Source organism: Chaetodon trifascialis, chromosome 23, assembly GCF_039877785.1.
Source record: "Chaetodon trifascialis isolate fChaTrf1 chromosome 23, fChaTrf1.hap1, whole genome shotgun sequence".
NCBI lineage: Eukaryota > Metazoa > Chordata > Actinopteri > Chaetodontiformes > Chaetodontidae > Chaetodon > Chaetodon trifascialis.
This window is the reverse complement of record NC_092078.1, coordinates 14,693,287-14,714,442: the sequence shown is the minus strand read 5'-3', so window position 1 is coordinate 14,714,442 and position 21,156 is coordinate 14,693,287. Positions and strand designations below refer to the sequence as shown.

At 43.0% G+C, this 21,156-nt stretch overlaps 2 protein-coding genes across 3 annotated transcripts in view; one reads left to right on the top strand and one right to left on the bottom strand.

Annotated features, from left to right (window-relative positions):
* LOC139351209 (RAS guanyl-releasing protein 2) overlaps positions 1-12,281 on the bottom strand; it is a 34,332-nt gene extending 22,051 nt beyond the window's left edge. For both annotated transcript variants that reach the window (XM_070992989.1, XM_070992990.1), the window contains exons 1-5: positions 11,666-12,281; positions 1,443-1,577; positions 1,242-1,344; positions 936-992; positions 482-613 (exon numbers count right to left, since the gene is read on the bottom strand). In XM_070992989.1, coding sequence (XP_070849090.1) covers positions 482-613; positions 936-992; positions 1,242-1,344; positions 1,443-1,512 — 362 coding nt within the window. In that variant the 5' untranslated portion in view covers positions 1,513-1,577; positions 11,666-12,281. The remainder of the gene's footprint in view (positions 1-481; positions 614-935; positions 993-1,241; positions 1,345-1,442; positions 1,578-11,665) is intronic.
* Positions 12,282-13,046: 765 nt separating this feature from the next.
* alpk1 (alpha-kinase 1) lies at positions 13,047-20,170 on the top strand. The gene is made up of 14 exons (XM_070993396.1): positions 13,047-13,112; positions 13,604-13,859; positions 14,464-14,618; positions 14,696-14,894; positions 15,005-15,064; positions 15,167-15,253; positions 15,367-15,443; positions 15,573-15,668; positions 15,746-15,850; positions 16,419-18,213; positions 18,699-18,846; positions 18,931-19,093; positions 19,586-19,772; positions 19,888-20,170. Exons 2-14 carry the CDS (start codon positions 13,745-13,747, stop codon positions 20,097-20,099), a joined length of 3,399 nt encoding a protein of 1,132 aa, XP_070849497.1. The 5' UTR covers positions 13,047-13,112; positions 13,604-13,744; the 3' UTR covers positions 20,100-20,170.
* The last annotated feature ends 986 nt before the right edge of the window (positions 20,171-21,156 follow it).

Sequence of the window (21,156 nt, the reverse complement as noted above, 5' to 3'; positions counted from 1 at the left end):
GAAACACCAGAACAGATTATGAGGATCAGCTTTATAGCCACTCCTCGGGTTACAGCTGCACTTATGGTAGCATTAGATATCAGAGCAAAATTATGATGGCAGAGAACATTACATGGTTTCCACAATCATAAAATACCACACGCCCTGTAAAACACGACAGATACAGTATGGAAGCAAACTACAACTATCCAACTTTTTCTATAAATGCAGAATTTATTTCTGCCGTCCCCTCATTTGCAAGCCAGCTGTAGTAAGTCACAAATCCGCTCCACAAAGCTCTCCCCTTATGGAACACTGAAAGGAAGTTAAGGTCACACAGAAATGGCTTTTATGGGAAAACGAGAAGTCACTGACCTCGCATAGCACAGCTCAGCAATGTCTGAGAACAGGCAATAAAAGGGCACGCTGACATAAACACCCACAGACAGACACTCATTCACACCATCCACAACACACATCTTTCAGCGAGCAATTCACTCACACACTGTCGAGGTCAATAAGCTGACTCTGTCTCTCATTGCCCTCAGTGGTCAAGAGGTCTTTAAAGTCTTTGATCTCGTCCGCCAGCTCCGGGTTCAGATTGAACTCAGCTGGAAACTCAGAGATCCAGTACCTGGAGGGCAGAACAGAGGGATGAAAAGACACAGAGAGAGAGAAAGAGAGACAGAAAGAGAATGTAAAATACTGGACGAAAGTAGATTTGTTTACGTCTACACACTAATGTGACTGCCTCAGCACTAAATTTAAGCCCTTTCCACAAAGCAGTTGATTTATTCGATGATATAAATTGATTTTTCACCAAGTAATACAATTTCTGTACGACATGGAGTTGTTGTCAATATTCAGCTGGGACACCCGTAAATCAAGTACATCAAATCAAAGCTCAGAGAGAAGTGGCGCAGGAAGGGGTAAAAGAATGAATGACAGTTTATTACTTGACAAGGTGGCATATTCTCGTTCGGCGCTCAGCAGTGCAGCTCTCCTCTTGGGACCTAAACCAAAAGTCAAGGTGCAACTTTGCCGCAAATTCAGGCGTTTCCACTTGTTTTCAGACTGTGACAAGTCTCTCTTAAATCTCCTTAAGATTTAACAGATTTTGGAGACATGGAAAAGACAGACAACAGGTGATTTGGCTTTGGTTCTGCTGCTCTGTCAGCAGCGGGTAAAGAGATATTTGCAGGCAAACACAAAAAAATACACAACAGATCTCTGAGGTAGCAGAAAACAAAGGCGAAGGATACTTGAGCACTAGCTTCTTAGCCATGTCGGTGGAAGGGATGTACCAAGGTTGCATCATGAGAAACATGCGGACCAAGGAAGCATCCTTCAAAGCGCCCTTCTCATCTACAAGAAGAACAGCACGTCAGTCATCATCAGGCACCATCATCACTTTGGAATAAAACTAATTATCTCTATCAGAAAATAGTGTTTAAACAACTAACCGAAGGCTTGGATGCATGCCTCCACCAGCTCATCCACTGTGGCCGACTGCTCTGATAATATAGACTCCATCGTTCCTCTGCCGTTGGTTTTTTCCCTCGCTTCTCTCTCTCCTCGTTTGTCTCTCGCGCCTGTCACTGAACACAAAGGAAGATGAAAAAGATACGATCAAAGGCAAGCAAAAGCGAGTAATTACGAAGCAAAGCGAAAGAAAATGAAAATTCACAGTGGCCGCCGCTGCATGTTTGGAATAGTTATGTGGTTAGATGTTTTGCATCCTACTCGACACAGCACTGAGTGAGCTAATCAGCAACTGTTTATACTACATTTAGGGCTGGCAAAATGTAATTGGGATATCAGCCTGTCAGTGTTATTTCCCTGTTGATATGATGGTTTGATTTGGCCCAACAAATTCAAGGTGCCAGTCTGCAAAACCTGCACAGAAGCTCGTTCTGCTTGAAGGAGCACAATCTAATTGGTCTAGCTGACAGTGGAGAGTTTAAATGTCTTACTGTGGTCTAAAATGCTGACAGGCTTTGCATTTGCATGACTCTTGAAGTTTTTAGACACAGGTATCAGTGCAATAACTAAGTGACCCCATAGCATATTGCTATCCACTTCACCAACCACAAGCTTTTACATTAACACATGATAAAAATTCAAGAATATAGTGTGTAAGAATATTTCATTAACAGGAGTTATGCAACAGTTCAGCTGCATAATGAGTACTCTTTTTGCAAGTACATTTTGCTAATAATACGTCTGAATGCAGGACATTGAATTCAGTGTTTTTACGCTGTGGTTTTGCTACTTCTCGTCTTCTGACTTCTTCCACCACTGATTCAAATAGGTGGATGTTAAAAAAAAACACCATCTAAAATACTGACTGGCAGTTTCAGTTCAAGTGATACCGCTATTCTGTATCTGTCGTCAAACCTCAATAATGTCTGAAGGTTAATTTGCATTTACATGAGGCAAATTTACCGGACAGATGAGGTCCTTTTGTTAGAACATTCTGACAGCATGTAATAATTTCAGCCTGCTTTGACCTCAGTGTGGCTTGTTAGAAAAACTGATAGAAAACCACAAGCATAATCAACAGGAAGCCACAACTCATTATCTGTTCTTGCCATACTATAATGCAGGATCTGGTACACAATACATGCATGCGAGTATTAGAGGGCATATTTGGGCAAGAGGGCAAGTATTTGGACATGCATGATGGCATGTCGTTCTATGAGACATCTGTTGCGGTAACTAGTTGAGAATGAAATGTATACTGGTATTTCTCTTGGTGGTTGAGTAGCGGGGAACCATGGCAACCACAGCTTAGTGTCCAGTCACACTTTCACAACATACAAACACACCTGTACACACAACGCACAAAAATGCACATCTTTACCTTAAGAAAAGTGGTTTAAGAATAAGAGTAGCCTGAGGGAATGTTTTTTTTTTTTTTGCTATAATCCTAAGCGTGTTTATTGTGTCTGAAGAGGTAAAATGCATGAAGTGCACTAATCCTGTCTTCTGTGTAGGTTACTGCTCGATCTGGTTGTTAAATAGGAGATATAGAGGCCAGTGGATATTTTTGGTTTACTGCTGATGAACGTGAAGGTAATGCTGAGGTTAAACTAGAGCGTCAAGGTCGCGCCGCAAAATCCACAAACGACTCAACCCGCTGCTGCATCTGCTAATGGCTCTTCAATGTTGTGCTTCTGTAGCCGAGTGTGAGAAGGATGTGATGAGTATGTGTTTGTATCTATTGTGCCTGACACATTGAAGCTTTCCACTGCGCTGTCTCTGCTGCAACATGGTGGGCGGACACACTCAATTACAGGCTTCACGAACCGTCTCAGACACGCACATCCACACATGCATGTTTCTGCAGGGACGGAGGCAAAAGAAAAGATGGAGAAAGAGATGGAGAAGAAGTATAAGCCTGAAGCTTTAATCATCAGTCATGCAGCGAGAGTAAGTCAAAGTGACTGTGATGATAAGTCGGAAAGAGTGAAATCATGAATTAGAGGTGAAGTGCAAAGAATCAACAGACTGCTGGATCACAATCAAAATGATGTGCTGTTGCTATATATAGACATGAAAGTTCCTGGGGGGGGCTAAGGTCACCACAGGACTGAGGCCTGAGCTACAGAGCAGTGCCGTAACCCTGAAACCTCAAAGAAAAACACAGCAAGACCAGTGACACCTGGCTTACTAAGAACAGTGTTTTTTTAATTCTGCTTCCTCTCAATCTCATAAATATAACAGAAGTGAAAGTGGCCTTGGAGCCTATTACTGCCATGCAGTCCTTATTAATGATGTGAGCCATCGAAATCTGCGCTGAAATGCATTGCTCTGTAAAAAAAAAAGAAAAAAAAAAGGCCATCTGTTTCACTTTCAGGTTTAGTTCAGAACAGTCTGTCCTCTAGTGTGAAATGAGGATATAAAACTCCTTTCTCTGCAGACTCAAGAACCTACTGAGTCCCCGCCTCAGACGCAGCTCCAGCACCACCTGTGCAGAGGTTGAGCCTGCTTTTAACAGAGTGTAGTCTGGCACTGCGGCACAGACTGTGCCTGTCTTGATGACGATACCATCTTGTCATCCAGTGGAATACGCCATTCATCACCTGCTGACAGGAGCTCTTAGGGAGCAATTCTCCCTGTGCTTTCAGGAGGCATTAGAGCCTGATTTATCCTTAACAAGCTCCCCCCTTTGTCTTTCTTGGAATTCTTTGAGTATTTTCCCCACGGTGTCATTTCTGATTCTGTTTCTTACAGGTGTGAAGCAGTAGATTGACCGTTAGCACACACAGGGAGAGCTTTGGTGTTATCTTTGGTTGCCTGGTGATGAGCGTCCAGGGCCATCGATCAGGCAGATTAGGGGTGGGTTGGGGCACAGCAGGGATAAAGGGAAGTTGACGGGTGCCTGGCCAATCCTGCTCGTGCAGAATCTGCAGTGTGCTGCTGGTTTAGTGGGCACTGAAAATGTCACCTCCTCTGACCAGACACCTTCTCACTGCTGTCCCTCTCATTCTCACTATTACAGCCACTAAACAACATAAAGAGTCTGAACCACATTGTAATACCTGTAGCACATCCACACATTGCTAACTTGGAAAGAGCCAAACAAGGCTCAGAACCACTGTCTTACTTGAAAATAACATTATTTACTGCACAATTATGCACATATACTGTGTATGCAAGAAACAGTATTGGGTCAGCTGGAGCTCACGTTTTTGTTAACTGATCTGTTGAATATTTTTCAGATCGACAGAATGAAGACTGAAACAAACGATCATTGTCGTTGTCGATTCATCTGCACTGTCATTTCTTGATTAATTGTTTGGTCTTACAAATGTCAGAAAAAGGAGAAAAAAGTTTCCTAGAGCTGAAAAGCCATCTTGAAATTCCTTGTTTTGTCCAAATAAGTCCAAAACAACAAAGATATTTAATTTACAGTCACATGTGACAAAGAGATTGTCCCATGTGGACAGCTGGAACTGGGCACTTTAAATCAAAAAAACAAACAAACACTGCTTTGATTATTAGAATTGTTTCTGCAGACGGATGATGCTAACTGACTGCTGCTTAGCTAGCTGTCCATAACTGGCTGAGTGATCGTGCACCTTTTCAGATTAAAGCTGAGTGGTGAGAAGCACATTAAAAACATCGACTGGCATTTACCAGCACAGAGCAACACATCCAAAAGCATTACATACATGCTTGTGTAAAGTGCCTATATATTTATTATCCAATGGAGTAAATTGTTTTGTGTGTACATGTCCTTTTCCTGTCTAGATCACAGCAGACTCTGCTAAATAGAGCACCCCACAAAGCCACCACATTAGAAGGAAACTGGCTGTATAAATCTTCACCACTTTCCATGTCTTCAAACTGACACTAGCACTGATTGATGATAAGGCACTAGCAAACACACAGATAATGGTATCCACCCAGCTATTGATATTCCCATAATGGCTCATTTCCATGTTAGTTAATACCCAGAGCTAATACACAGTCACCATACAGCCATTGATTTAGTTTTAATCTCTCCCCACTGGCATTTGGGTAAAACAAGTTTGATTGATGTTTTCAGATGTGGACGTGTTTGCTCACTCTGATTAGCTGTCAGGCAGCCATTGAAAAGCACACACATAAGACGGGCCATTGTGCCTCACATAAACACGTTAAACGTTTCTATCTCCGGCATTTTTAGCCACCCTGTGTGACTGACGTCAGTCATTAGGATACATCAAACGAATGCTGCTGGAGGCCCTCGAGGAAAAGTTAGGGGATCGTTGTGGTTCAGAGTGAAATGTCATCGAGGGCCACCATCGGGTCAAACGCGTTGGCTAATACTTAGGTTTATGACCAAAAGCCTTCAGAGTACAAACAATATGTATTACTATTGATAGTTTAATCAGGTAGGATAATGGATGACAGTTAAACAGTGTTGGCGCTGAACATCCATTGCATTATGTTACATGTGATGTGCATGCTGTATATTTAGCATGTAATGGTACATTTAAGTATGCGAAACATGTTCTTAAAGAATGTAATGTTGCTTTAGTTGTTCTTCTAAAAACAAAGTAATTCAATTCCTATAAACCTCCTCCTTCTTGACAGACGAGTTTTTTTCTCTTCTGTGTCTTCTCTTCACTGTTCTTACTCACACCGAGTATAAATCATATCTGAACGGCTGGTAGAGGCAAACAAACCTGCTCGTGTCTCGTCACCATGAAGAACGAATGATTCAAACAAATATGGTCATTTTTTTTTGACACTTTAGAGCTTTATCTCATCTCTCTGTCCTGAAGACGCCATGTGGATAGAATTACAAGAGTGCAAAAACACACACAAACAACTTTTTCATATTATACACACCGCTCTTATCTGCCACCCAACACCTCCTAGTTTGTTTCAGGAAGTTGTAGCAAGGGTGTTGCATGATGGGACAGATATAGTTCTCCAGAGGGGCCTACCGAGCGGCTGGTGGCAGGCTCTATTTACAGACTGCAGGGTACTGAGAGCAGGAAGGGAAACATTTCCTTTTCCCTGGACACGCAGAATGTCACATCGGTGGGGAGGCACCGGCTGCAAACTGAGATTAGCAGCAACAGTTTCTCCTTAGGGAGGGGGGGCGGTTGGAATGGCAGAACGGGAGATAAAGAGGGAGAGGGAGGCAGGAAGAAAGCATACATTTCAGCCCAGTCAAACATGGAAAGAGACTTTTAGCCAAAGAGGGACAAAGATCAATTAGGGGGGAGAGCGATAATGGAAAACACGAGAAGAAGAAAAACTACAACTTGAATCTATCTCATAAGCAAATGGAAGCTGTTCTGCTAATACTGTACATGCAGAGGCAATGTAGGCACGCAGGTCTTTTTCATAACCTTGGAATAACAGAAGAAAGTCAGGGAGGAAAATATGTAGATTTCACAATGTCTTTGCTGGGACAGAGCAGCTGGCAGAGTGTAATGTTTTATTACGTCCTCCAGAATGAAAAAAGTCACGCATCCTGTTCCACATCTGGCACACTCTCACATCTCAACTTTCTGACTTCAAGAGAAAAGTGTAACGTGTAAGACAGAAAGGGCATTGCTGCAGATCCCATGTGCTGCTACAATATCTGCCCCCAAACACAACAATGTATCATTGTGTCAGACTGTTTTTACTGCTTTGTTTTGAGGCTTCCTGCTCAAACTTCTGTCCTTTTAACCAGATGTGAAAGTTTGCTTCATAACAAATACCGGAAGGGCGTGTTGGTATGCGTGTGTGAAATGTGGCGAGTGAATGCACGTGTCCACGCTTCTTTTTAAGCTTGTTACAAACAATCTCATATGCAGTGGAGTGTCATGAATCCTCATTATTCTTAGATAAAGATTTCTTTCTCTAGTTTCTCAGCCTGTCAGTTATCTCTCTGGCACAAACAGATCTTCCTTCTCAAACTCTCGCTGTGTGATGAGTGAAAGATAAGAACACATGGTGTATTGTGCAAAAGAGCAAATGTGACAAATCATCTTTTGCAATAGGACGTTAGAGGCTGTTTCTTGCAGTGAACACCCAGATTGTTCCATCCAACCGTCTACTGATTTCAGAGCAAACCCCGGTCAGGATTCATTTTGTGATTTTCTGCAAATGCAAAGTCAGGAGCATCACTTCCTGTTATCACTGATTGTTTCATCTCGGGTGAAGAAATTCCATGAAATGACATTGCAGCAACCTTAAATATTCGTCTTTGCAAGACGAATGCATTGAGCAGATAGGAAACTTATGTGATCATGATTTGATTAAAGCAAATTAAAGCAATATGCTTTTTTGCACTCTAGTCAGGAGTTAGAAGAGAAGATTGATACCGCTCTCATGTCATTATAGTAAATGCATAGCAAGAACCAGCAGCCAGTTAGCTTAGCATAAAGACGTGACACGGGGGGAAACAGCTAGCCTGGCTCTATCCAAAAGAAAGACAATCTGCCCACCAGCACCTCTAAAACTCACCAGTCAAGATGCTATATTTTGTGTACTTAATCAGTACAAAAGCCAGTTGTTAAGAATTGTAACTTCCTGCTGTTGCCACTGGTTGCTTGGCAAACCTGTTTCCAGTCGTTATGCTAAACAAAGATAACCTGCTGCTAGCTGTAGCCTCGTACGAGAGTGGTACCGATCTTCTCACCTAACCCACGGCAGCTAAGCAAACAAGCCTATTTCCCAAAACTGTTCCTTTCAAGTCAAGCTTCATTTACTGCTTGTGTCGAGGGGATTAGAGTAATACAATTCAAAAATCTGTCTGAAATGAGATAAAGAAAAAGAAAACATAATACACACTGAGGATCCATATTATTGCATTTTCCAAAGCAGTTTCAGCTAGCCACTGTAATCCAATTCCATTGCCTGCAGGCACCAAAAGCCCACCCTACATGCAAAACACGGAGGTAAGGCCGTGTAGCCACATGAAAGCATCCACCCAAAAAACAGCCACTTGTTATGCTCAGACGCCAAATGATGCTGAATCCTTTCTTTTTCACTAATTCAGGTTTTCTAAGAAACATCTGTGGTACATACTGTACACACGTGGAGGCTAATGTGTTCTTTGCAGTGTCTATTTGCTTCATTTCCTCCTGCCTGTCAGGGTGGCGCTCAGTGGTTTAATACATCCGTCATTGTGAACTAGTTTCATGTTATGTATGAATGCTGTGAGTTTCACATTCACCCAGCGAGTCTCTTCATCTCCCTGCAGGCTTTTTTTTTTCTTCTTCTGTTTAACAGCGTTAGCTCTGGCTAGTTCCTGTTTATGTATTCCTCCCTAAAGCAGCTTGCATCCCTGAGCTGACCACAAACCCCACAATTTCCTGTAGTCATAATATACCATTCATTATGCAAATTCTGATAAAGAGTGTGAGCGATTACAAACTGCAAACAGATGCAGTACAAAAAACAAAGGTAGAGAGATGAATGCACTTTCTTGATTGCAGGTGCATGATACTACAGATGTCATTTTCCTATTCCCTTTCTGAAAGAGAGGCACGCCTAACATCTGTAGCACAGAAGGATCCCAGTCGACCGAAACCTTCATTTTAATCACACCCATGCAGTCACCATCACTACTAATTCACTACCTTTAGTAATTACAGCACTCGCTAAGATATAGCAGCCAATGAGTTTCGATCCGCCCTCCCACCACCCTCATCCACCGCTGTGTTTCGCCCTGACTGATTCAATTCCAGCTCCAGTTTGATTTATAACTTTCCAAGTCTGACACTTTCCCTCGCCAGCTACCTTCCCTTCCTGTGTTCCTCTACTCCTCTGCTGCTGCCTCCATGCCTTTAAAGGTGAGGAGAGCAGAGTGCACTGACAGGCTGAGCTCTTACAAGGTCTGTGCCCTTTCATGGGAGTCGAAGAGGTGACGGAGGAGCAGACAGGAGGAAGGAGGGACAGAGATGACATCAAGATTACTTTTTGCAGATTTGAAATTAGTATTTTATGGCTCACGCTCAATTAGAAGTGACCATGTTCACATTAAGAGATGCCGCATCCGTCCAAGTCAGTAGGAATCAAACCAAATCTGATGATGCACATCGTTAAATTCTCTTTTCTGATGTTTAAATCAGCTAAACAACTTCTCCCAACGAACAGTTCAGAAGAATACTTGCAAATCCAGGTGGCCTGGATGCAGCTGTTCTGATACCATTGCCGTCACTCTCCAGTTTGAATGAATGGATCCTAGGTGTGAATGCAAACTGGGAGGTAAAGTGAGCTGGATTGACACAGGTAATCAGGAGTGTAGCACAGACACTGTGAGATTAGATAATGAAAAGTGAGAGTGAAGGCAGAGGACTCTACATCTTGATGATGGGTTGAGCCGCTGCTCTGTGTAATTATTGAGTTTTGCTTCGCTCTCCCTCACTATGTCCCTCTGTTCTGCCATTGTTTTATTCTTTCCTCTCCTCCTCCTCCCAGATTTGTTGCTGTTGGTCCTTTCACATAAGCTGCAGCTGCCCTGCGGAACAGATTCAATTATGGCTGGCTTTCCTGATAAGCATAACACTGCTGCAGGTTGAAGTGGAGGAGGTGGCTGGAAGTGATGCTAAATACCAAGGGTTGCCGCTCCAGAGGCCTGAAGTAATTGCACTGCGGCAGCGAAAGAGAAAAAGTAGAGACAGAGATTTGGAGGCTTTTTTTGTTTTTTTTTACTCTCCTCTACTTAGTTTTAGAATCCTTGAAATCCTTTCTTTTTAAATATTTCAAGCCAAGCACCACTTGACTTGTTTGGTATGTGAGATCGCAGAGGCCACGGGCTACTTTGAGGCAACTGATGAGCTCAGATAAGCTGTGGTCTGAGAAAACAGACTTTTATTCATTTGTGCTCTGATGGCAGGTTTGTCTGTGTGAGCACTGCACTTATGATGGCTGATGTTGGTGGCAGCCTCATTTGCATTCTCTGAAGCAGATGCCGATCTAGATGAACAAGGACAGTAAGCATGTCCAATATTCAAAATAGGAACAGTTCATCATGCAGCTCTGGTCAAACCAGTTGCACTGAGAAACGCTGATGTTACTTTCTGCCTCCCACAAGGATGCAATTGGCTGCAAAACTACAGCCGCTAAGACTTTTAAATATCCAGAGAGGCAGCCAGTCACAGCTTACAAGTCAAATCCCTCTGCTCTGACACCAAAAACATGGGTGGATAAGGCAGGGGTGAAATCGGCAAAGACGCCACAGAGCGAGTAATCAGCAGCCCCGACACTCAAAGATGCCTCCTAATCCCCGCTGCTCTGAGGGCGGTGGGAGAAAATCACCTTGAATCACTGCAGTCAGACAGCTGCAGCCTGTCTGAGAAAACAGGTAATGAGGGGGGGTGACTGAACAAAAATAAAGTGAGCAAGGTAAGTCTGACCTCCTTGTCTAATTCAGCCGCCATGGCTGACTCAAACTGAGCTGGGATGTGGCCATGAGTGTTATCCTCCAGCCGTGGAGGATTCTCATCACCACATGTGTGTTCACTGGTTATTAGCAGAGCTGGTGAGTGGCCTTGAAAGTCAGTGTCAGTGCCGCTTAATGGAAACCTCAGCAAGCTCTCAGCCATGAAAGGATGAATCAGTGTTGAAGAAACAGCTTCAAATCGAGCATCGGGTATCTTTTCTCTTGCCAGTTGGGTCAAGCCATAACTTCAGGAGTCAACATACTTTTGTTTACCATCATTCTCACACGTCAGTCAAAGCAGGTTACAGACCCTGCCCCTCCCTCAATCTAATTTTAGGAACAGGCGTTCCTCCATGCTCCTCTACCCTGCTCAGTGATGCTCCTCTTCCTGAAAATGACTGTGCACAGGCTCATTAATTTTATTAGTTCAAGTAGTGGATATTTGACAGCTGTAGGATGCAACATTCTACAAGTCTAAGCAGAACAGCTGTGAGCACTTCTTCCAAAACAAAGTAGGCATCCCAGTGAGTCAACATGAAATTCTCATTGCTGTGGTTGACGGTGCACGAAGACAAGTCCCCACTTGATCTTATCTATTGTTTCAATACTGTTGCACACATTCACACACCTATTATGGAGTTATCCACAGACCATGAGACATGCACACATTTCACTGTGGTGGGCTTCCTCTAAATATATGTGCCTGATCAGAAGAGGAAAAAACATCTCAACCCCGCCATGCGTAAAAAAATCCATATGAGCTCAAGTGGCTTCAGTTTTGTACTAACATGCAATGACAGTTCCTACCTTTAGAGTTTGAGGAGTCCCATGCTCTGGAGGGGAGGCTACAGTGATAACAGTTGTGGAGTGAGTGCTGAGATGAAAAGCGTTACATCACCAGCGAACTCAAAACGCCTGTTTGGTTTCGGAGTGGGAACAGCAGGTCATGCGGAGAGAGGCGCCGATGATCGAAACCCGGAGAACTTATCAGCTAAGATACGATCGTATCCTTCTTCGGAGTTGATACTGACGATCCTCTGAATGAGCTATGCGGGTCTGTTCCTTTACGGCGCATTAACCCCACAATGCGCACAAGTCCTCTCCCCGGCGCGCTCGGGAGCAAGTTCTGGATGCGATGTGTGCTGGTGCAGCAGACGCAGCTGAGCTCAGTCATCTGGCCGCAGCTGGACCGCGTGCCAGCCTCCTGCTCATGTTCCAGCTGTGCAGCTCACAATCACACTGCAGAGCGACAGTCCCGCCTATTGGTAGTATCACAGCAACACCACATGTCCACATGCTTGTTGTGTGCGTGCTGCGACGCACCATTCCACACCACGACAATATAAGGCTTTGTTGGCTGCTTGTGCAGCGTTATCAACGCACCTCATCAGCCCAAATCAGTTCCTGGTAGACTCAGACTGTCAACACTTCTCCTGTTGTGATGCCTTAAAATACCCTTAATGGAGTTCAGAAATTGGAACATTTTGTGGAGTCTTTTTTATTTGAATACACAAGAAGCAGACAGCTGCTGCAGTGGAACAATGGACAATTTATGCATTTTCATTTAATGATATATTTATTAGACTGCATGACAAGTAGAGAAAAGATATACTGCATTGCTGTTATTGGTTGAAGTTCACCATAAAGGTTCCGCACTGTATACATCTTTTTCTCTTTTTTTAGTGTCATACATAATACATACAGTGCACATACCTGTTGCTACAGGATAGCGTTTTGCCCAATGAACGTCACATGTTGCATTCAATGTCATGTGGGATTTAAGGCGTGCGAAACCCGAAACGTAGAATTCTGTATGTACTGCTAAGGTAATTTAAGCATTGCAATCATAAAATGGTTTATTTCATTCAAGGTTAAACATTGTTTTTGTTTGACACTTTACAACATGACACCGCTGTTGCTTGTCTTGGTAAAACAAAATAACGTAATATGGATATATGATATCTTGGTTTGCGTGAAAAATTAAACAAAACAAGTTTAAAATAAATAAAGAATTATTCACTTTGTTAAATTGATACACAGCATCACATCATAACGTTAGAGTGGTTGCTATTAAGAACTCACTGTTCTGATTATAACAGGAATTCTGCCAAAACTTATTGTTCAGTCTCATCTCGCTTGTCTTGCGGGAGTCTTGCCCCAAGCGCTCTCACGGCAATATTTCCGACTGCATTTGAAAGCAGCACCGTATAGTCCTGCCTCCCAGGAAGACGAAGGGAACCAGAAGTCGCGGTAGGTGTTTACTGACTGAATGGAAGTTAAATGTTGTAAATGGGAAACCGTAGTTATTGGGACAGTCTTTTCATCTTAAAGTTTAAGTTAAGTGAGAGGAAATTTTTTAAAATGTGTTGGCTTAAAAAAAGAAAGAAAGAAAAAAAGACTTCCACTGCTCTTGAGTTATGTCTGGGCAAATGTTAAACCAGAAAAACCTGCGACCGGATTTCACGATATTCTGACTCAATTAATTGAAATTATAGGTCACTATCAAGCCATTGTTAAACGTCACATCCCCATTGTAACTCTCTTACGGAACTATAAATTGAGTTTTCATTATGTGGCATTGTTTCACCACATCTGCAAACGGGCACTGTCCATAAAATATGAAATAACATAAAAACAGGCTTGGGTTTCTTTTTGTTGTGTTATTTATTAATCTATTTGAGATTGGAGGTTTTTTTTTTATTCTTGTATTGATTACGTTTTTCCTGTTCTGAAATTTACAAATAGGCCTTATGGTGCAATCCTTTCTCAACAGCAGTCTGGACAATCCATGGGGTTCCCCTCCCTGAATCGCTCTGTTAAACGGTGAAGAGGACAGGAAAAGGTGGATATTGTTTCATTCTGGGCAACAGCTGCAACATCTCCAGAATGGACAGCCAGGAGGTGGGGGGTTTACTGGACGAGTGTCTCAGGGCTGTGGCAGCAGCTCCAGGGTCCACCCAGCCCACTGAGGAGGAGAAACTGAACTACTGTAGCTGCAGAGGTCAGACACACGATGGTGCTGTTGGGTCAGTGTTCGTGTGGGCATGCGAGGAAGTCAGATTTGGGATTTGGTTGAGGAGATTTGGTGGTGGAATTGGGCAAGATCCACACATATGGTTTGTGTTGAGAATAAGACACATGCTTTCTTTACAAATGGTCAGTGAATCCACCATGGAGCTGAGAGGATTTCCTTTTGTTTAGTTAATGCTGTTTGGAAAGCTGGGGCAAGCCTCCTCCAGAGCTCATTTTAACACAGTCCCTCTGCCTTCCCAGTGCCCACATACAGCATGTTTCTTCTAACGAAAGGGCAGAAAAGCCAGAACACAAAAAGTAATCTTTTTTACATGAATTATCTCCTGCTATTAATTAGAGCAATTTTAAGAAACAAAATACCCCAAATTCTAAAATCATAAAGTGATTCTGCGTGTAGGTAGTGAGTCCCATCCCCACTGTAAAGTTATGTTTGCAGCACTTTGCAAATTAAGTTGTCAAGTTAGAGGACTTTGCTGCCCACTGAAGCAACACATGTATCCTTCATGAAGTTGATAACAAGTCTTTCGCATTTTATTAAGACTTGGTTGTGAAATTCTGTTTATTTCTTGTAGGCTCGCTGTGTGCAGAACTGGCCTCTCTCCTGCAGGCGGCAATGGAAATGAAGTGGCCCTTCGTGCCAGAGAAGTGGCAGTATAAGCAGTCAGTCAGTGCCGACGACAAGACCAACCTCAGTGACCTCATCAGCAAGCACCTGTCTCAGCTACTGGTAAGAGTCACACAGCTAAGTAATGGTGTCCTCATGGTGTTACATGTATTTACTAAATCTTTTCACTGTGTTGCCAGGCTGTTCTGAAGGCTTCCATCATGGCTCAGGAGGCACGCTCGGCGCTGGCTGCGGTCTTCTTAGTCGATCGCTTCCTCTACTGGACGGACGAGTCGAGCCGGCTGCTGAAGATCACCAAGCTGCTCCACAGGCACCACCCTGACACTCCTGTGGCCCCCCAGCTGGTCATACGACAAGCTAGAGTCTACCTTAACTCTGGTATAATGTTGTCATCATTACAGATTTTCATTATAGGGATATTTAATATTTGGCTTTGTTACAGTTTGCAGACAGGATAAATGAGAACGATATAATTATCCTCCCTACAGGCAAACTACAGAAGGCGGAATACATACTTAGCAGTCTCATCAACAATAGTGGGGCCACAGGTAGGTTCCTTGTTATGTCATTTTAATTGCGTTTAATGGTGTAATTTAATGAACGTGTATTTACAAGTTGAATAAATAGCTAACCTTTGTTTCCTTATACAGGTTGTTGGGTGTACCGCTCTGAAAGTGACAGGGCTCTTGTGCAGGCCGTTAGTGTTCAAGTGCGTGGAATGATTTTGCAAAAGCTCGGTGAGACCTTTTTCTTCGATGAAAGGAAATACTTTGCTCCACTGATACATTGATTACATACGTACATTACAGTACATACATTGATATTATGGCTGTTTTGTGCTGTGTTTCAGGCCTTTGGCTCGAGGCCGCTGAGTTAATCTGGGCCTCTCTGGTTGGCTACTATGCACTTCCTCAACCTGATAAAAAGGTAGCTCAGACAACCACGACATTGTCATCATATTTGGCATATTATGAGCTTGTAGACATTCCCATCTGAGTTCACACTCTATTATATAGATATATATACATTTGCTCTGCATGCCTGTATATTTTATAGGGCATTGGAACCTCTCTTGGCATACTGGCCAACATACTGGTGTCTATGAATGATGAGGACTTCCATGCTTTTAGAACTAATCCAGATATCGATTTGGTAAGTCCAACTGATATAATGTTGTTTTTCTGTATTATTGGCTTTGTTTAATTTCTTTGTCTGTCTGATTGGAGCAGTCGTTACTTGGGGACAGGAGTCATCGGCTTCTTTCAGCAGCACAGGCAGCAAAGATGGCGGTGATATACAGCCAGTACACCTCCCTCTATGTGTTGACCAATGTGGTAAGTTGTTCTCTTGACAGTTGTCTGCCATGGCTCAAGGTTTCCTGCAGTCGACATCAGGGGTTTTCAAAATCTGACTCTGTGGGCCCACTCAGATAAAATCAAGACAACTGAGCCTTCCAACACCCCCGTATTGCTTTGGGGGATGTAATCAGAAAGTTTTATGTTGCCATGGAGTCAGTTAGTTAACTGTGAGCAGCAACTTGAGCCTGTTTTTTTTTTTTAGCCTGTATTTGTTTGTACTTGGCAAATTGATGCAATTAAAGATATGACAAATTAGCTATTCGCAGTGTGTACTAAAACTGTGTCTGGATTATTTTGACACTGCATAAAGCTTAAAAATGTGATGACTCTTATGGAAGTTCTGAAGGTATAAAAAGCGTTTTTGTTACTATTATTTCTAAGCAGATTTATAGATGTTTATTCACAATGGAAAGTGATAATGATATCACCAAAAAGGGTAAATCACACTGAAACTGAACGTGTGTGTCATGGCTGTGTATACAGATTTGAGTTGTGACTCAAGCTTTGTACAAACTTTAACAAACTCTGACCTCCTTTGCTTTAGGCAACTCAAGGGACCTGCTTGTTATCGTACAGTTTCTCAGTGGAGTGCCCTGCCTCTCAAAGGCAGTCTTTCCTCCTGCAGGCTAAAGAGGCATTTACAATCGGACTGCTCACCAAAGCAGAGGGCGATGTGGTCACCAGCAAGCAGGAGCTTCACACCTTCCTCAAGGCTGCTTACTCCCTCACTGTCACTCACAAATGGCTTGGCACTCCTCAGGAGGTTGTGGCGCAGGCAACTCAAGCTTGCCAAAAAGCATTAGCAAATTTCTACGATTACGATGTAGGTACCCAAGACAAAGACAGCCTCTGTGCTGAAATCATGCATCTGGTCACCCAAGTGAAGCGTCTGTTGGGAGTGGAACCTTTCCTTAATTCAGACAAGGGGTCTTTTATCCCTGACAGCTACAGACACATCAACAACACATCAGTAAATTTCACTGTGGAAGGTTTCGCTAAGGTGATGCAGAGATTCCAAAAGTATCATGCATCACTGTGTGAGACAAGCAACACAAACTGTAAAGGGACCAGAGACGGGATAGATGGGGCAAGACTTTGTATAACTGCGCTGGGGACAACCATTGGTACAATTAACACAGAATGTGGTACTGAGGCCTGCAAAGCGTCAAAAGATCAACCCAAAGGAGAGGAGCCACAACAGAGAGGTTCGAAGTCATCTGCAGTGCACCCACCTCAAAAGTATGAGCTGTTTACTACTCTAGGAAGCACAGATAACCTTGGCTCTTCATGGCAGAACTTCTCCTTAAGTAGTTCAGGTTCTCCTAGGCCCAGCAGCAGCGGCTACACAGGAAGTATTGCCATTGAATGTGAAGTAAGTGCAAACAACCAGAACTGTCTGACCACTGAGGTTGATGATGATACGTCAGACAGCATGCTACAATGTGCCAATAATAACAAGAAGCGAGACTTACAGGCTTGTAACTCTGGTGTCAGTTCCCATACTGTCCCAAGATCTGCAGTACTTGCCACTTCCCCCTCCAGTGCAACTCGCGATTCACAGAAGCTTGAAGTGATACAAGCAGGAATAGAAACATTGAGCACTGAGGAGGACTGGATGATTGATGTGCCACTGAAAGCAGCTTCACCTGAACGAGCAGTGCAGTCCTTATCCCAGCTCGCTCTCAAAACATCCTCCAGCTCCCTCAGTGACAGTTTCAGTTCCCACTCATCGTGGGAGAAAATCTCAACTGACCTGAACTCCTCCACAAACAGAAAACCTCAGCCAAATAGCCTATCAAAAGCAGGAATTGGCCAAAGCAGCAAGTCACCAGAGTCTGATGGCAGCTTCTTCATCTTAGAAACACTAGATTCTGAAACCAGCGATTCAGCTCATGATCCCACACAGAAAAACCACACATCTGGATGGGAATTCAGGCTCTTGTCCAGGCCACAACCTCTAGAGAGCCTTCATGTTGACCCAAATAGAGACTCCTCAGCAACCCCACGCTCAAACCTTCCCCAGTTTGTCCCAGATCAGTGTGCTTCCACTGAAACATCCACAGCGAGTTCATTTGAGATGCTGGAGGAGAATCAAAGTGGACACCGATTCAGTGAAGCTGCTTCTCCAGAAAAAGTGAATGTCTCTCAAAGGAAGAACCCCTTGTGCTATAGCTGCCTAAAGCACCACACTGCAGCTGGTGTTGTCCCTGAGAAGCAATATTTGTTGTCACAGGAGGATTACCAAGCCCTGCTGGCTGGAGTTTGCCATGAATGTCTGCTCAAGCGATTGCACAGTGACAAGACACAATTCAAACTCAAGAAACACAGAACTGCCTACAGTAAGTTTGAATTGCCATCGTTGCTAAAATTAGTCTTTATCATCAATACATCTTTTTAGCCATGGTAGCAGTGCGATTCTAGGGATGGAAGTGTTGGTCTGTCGGTCCAAAGCTCTGGTCCAGACTGAAATATCTCAACAAATATTGCATGGATTGCAATGAATTGTAATGGATGAATTGTAATGACTTTGGTGGTACCCTGACTTTTCATCTAATGTGATGGTAACCCAGTAATCTAAGATAGCGGACATACTAAACATTATACCAGCTAAACATCAGCTTAGTAGATCAAATTCAGCTCAAAGCAACACTGTGCACTGTCTAAATATGCTCTGCACCAAGCAGAAGGGTCTGTGCATCAAAACAGCACAAACAGGGTCAGTTGGCTGTGAGCATGTTTATATGTGGACAGCCAGCTGTGTCTTACGGAGTGAATAAAACACTGATTGCAACTGTCTGCTAATCTCTGAATGTCATCCCTGTAGGTGCTCTTCATTTAAAGTTCTCAAAAGTCACAGGACTGTGGACAGCCAGGGAGACCTGCGTTTACATTGGGGAGCCGATGGGGATGCAGGGCAAGCAGAGGGCGGCAATATGGGTACAGTTTTTACACCAGGAGGAAAGGTTAAGCAGGTACGCAACTACACACTCGAGGCACAACCTGAACATACTGATGTGGAGTCTCACTTTTACTGAGTATGTAATTTATGTCCTAAGTTATGTGGGGAAAGATTACTTGAAGCCAAAGGAGATCCAGTTTCATCTGAAAGATGTGGAGAGACAGATGACAGCCCAGCACTATGTGACTGAATTCAATAAGAGTCTTTATGAAAAGGACGTCATGGCTCAGATCTTCTTCATTCCCTCGGAGGCGCTATTGGTGAGGCAAGATCATAAAATGCACATGCCAAACCTAATATAATAAAAGTTAACTTCATTCAAGGAAAGTAGAGATAGCAGATGTTGCATTGAAATGAAAATGACTTCATTCATAAACACCTCTTTAATAGAACCCCCTACACATATACATAGTGACTTTCCGAGACAGCAGAGTGCATGATATCCTGCAGCAGCCTTGAAGCAGTTTTGGTTGAAATTCAAATGTAATACTGCAGTACACTGTCACTGTTGGTTAACAGCTAGAAATGGACTCTCATGACAGTCATAGAGGCAAAATTCTGTTGGTTGTATTAGTTTACAATGTTAAAAAAGGGGAAATGGAAAGTTGTGACACAAACATTTGCTACCCTCATTATTATCTCTGCTCTTACTTGCATTGAGTATTTTGAGTATCGACCAAGTGCTTTCATTGGCTTTTGAGACATAATTAATATTTCCTCATTTCCCTCTTGTTTTCTGCCCTTGTCAATAGACTCTGAATGGAGATGAGATAGTGGGTTGTCTAACTGTGGAGCCCTACATGCTTGGAGACTTTGTCAAACTGACCAACAACACTGGAAAGAAGGACAAAAGTTTCCAGGCGACAGAATATGGCCTCGCTTTTGGGCATTTTACCTACCTGTTCTCTGACTATCAGGAAGTGGTTGTTGACCTACAAGGTGTGTCTGTGTTGCTGATCACTGAGGTCACTGGTAGTAGATGATTGTCCACATGTCGCATGTCACATGTCTGCCTGATAATTTTATGCATCATCCTCCTTCCTATTTTTCACAGGTTGGGTGACAGCCAATGGCAAAGGGCTGACCTACCTCACTGACCCCCAGATTCACTCCACCAAGACCCCCAAAGGCCCCTCCAACTTTGCAGCCAGAGGCCTGAGGTACTTTCTGGAAGAGCAACATGGCCCAGAGTGCAATGACATTTGCCAGCTGCTCAGCCTGCCTCCAGTGGTCAAACAGACACACGTCCTGTCTCAGAGACCTTGAGGAGATATTGAGTGTTTGTATTCCAAATTCAGTGAAAAATGTATATATTATTTTTTTAAAACACGAGTAACATGCTGTTTCTGAGTTTCTGAAACTTACAGGTTTTAGTTGAGTTCAGAGTTCAGAGTTGCAATCAATGTACTTTTCATAGTACTTTGAAATCTGCAACTGATATGGATGCTTTTTCCACTAACTCTGGTAATCTTAGACACACTGCAACAGCGTGTCTAAAGTTCTGTTTCTTTTCCTGCAGCAATAAATACTAGAAAACGTGTGTATTTTCTTGTTTTGGACATAAAATCTTAGTTATCACTGACTCTTCAGTACATCATTGGATTGCTGTTTAACTGGTCTGGCACTGTGACACTGTGACAAATAATGTGTGTGATGTTGGTCCTTCATGAAACGTTTCCATCATCAGTGTAGCTCTCTTGCTGTGACAAATATAGAATAAATATAATTTCTTGTTATTATTTTTCTCTGCTGAAAGTGTTCGTAGAATGAAAACCGACCTAGAAACACTGGCTAGTTCATCCTCTGCTTAGGCACATTTGATCATAGTCACTGACCTCAAGGTAATCTGCAGTCATCAAGTTAACATTTCTCACAATTATCTGTAAAACGACTTGTCTTAGTGTCAAAATTATTTCATTTTTTTAATCTCTCAAGTCATCTGTGTGGTTGCATGCACAATGGGGTTCGGATTGATTCGGTGCAAGTGAGTACAACAAAGCAGAGACGCTGTGAAATATGTGAATCAAAAGTCTTATGATATTTACTTAAGCAGTCATAGTCCTGCCATTCCGCTGACTGCAGCTCACCTGTAGATCAGTCAGCCTTGTAAATGTCAAGGTGTGTTTGCCATTGACAAACGTTTGGTCAAATTTTTAGATTATGTAACAGCAGATTGTGATAACAGTATTTGTGTGAGGATGCCTCCCAGGAGAGATCCCAGTCAGATAATGGTTCTCCATATTAAAATGAACAAATTTGCGGTGAAATTTTGCAGTGATGTTTCATAAACTCCATCCATCCATCCATTATCTATACCGCCTAT

What these genes read in the sequence shown, in the direction of transcription:
- alpk1 (XM_070993396.1), top strand. Translation starts at nt 13,745, where the DNA reads ATGGACAGCCAGGAGGTGGGGGGTTTACTGGACGAGTGTCTCAGGGCT. An exon ending in TTCCTCAACCTGATAAAAAG is followed by an intron (nt 15,444 to 15,572) that starts GTAGCTCAGACA and finishes TATATTTTATAG; the next exon opens with GGCATTGGAACCTCTCTTGG. An exon ending in CTAATCCAGATATCGATTTG is followed by an intron (nt 15,669 to 15,745) that starts GTAAGTCCAACT and finishes TGATTGGAGCAG; the next exon opens with TCGTTACTTGGGGACAGGAG.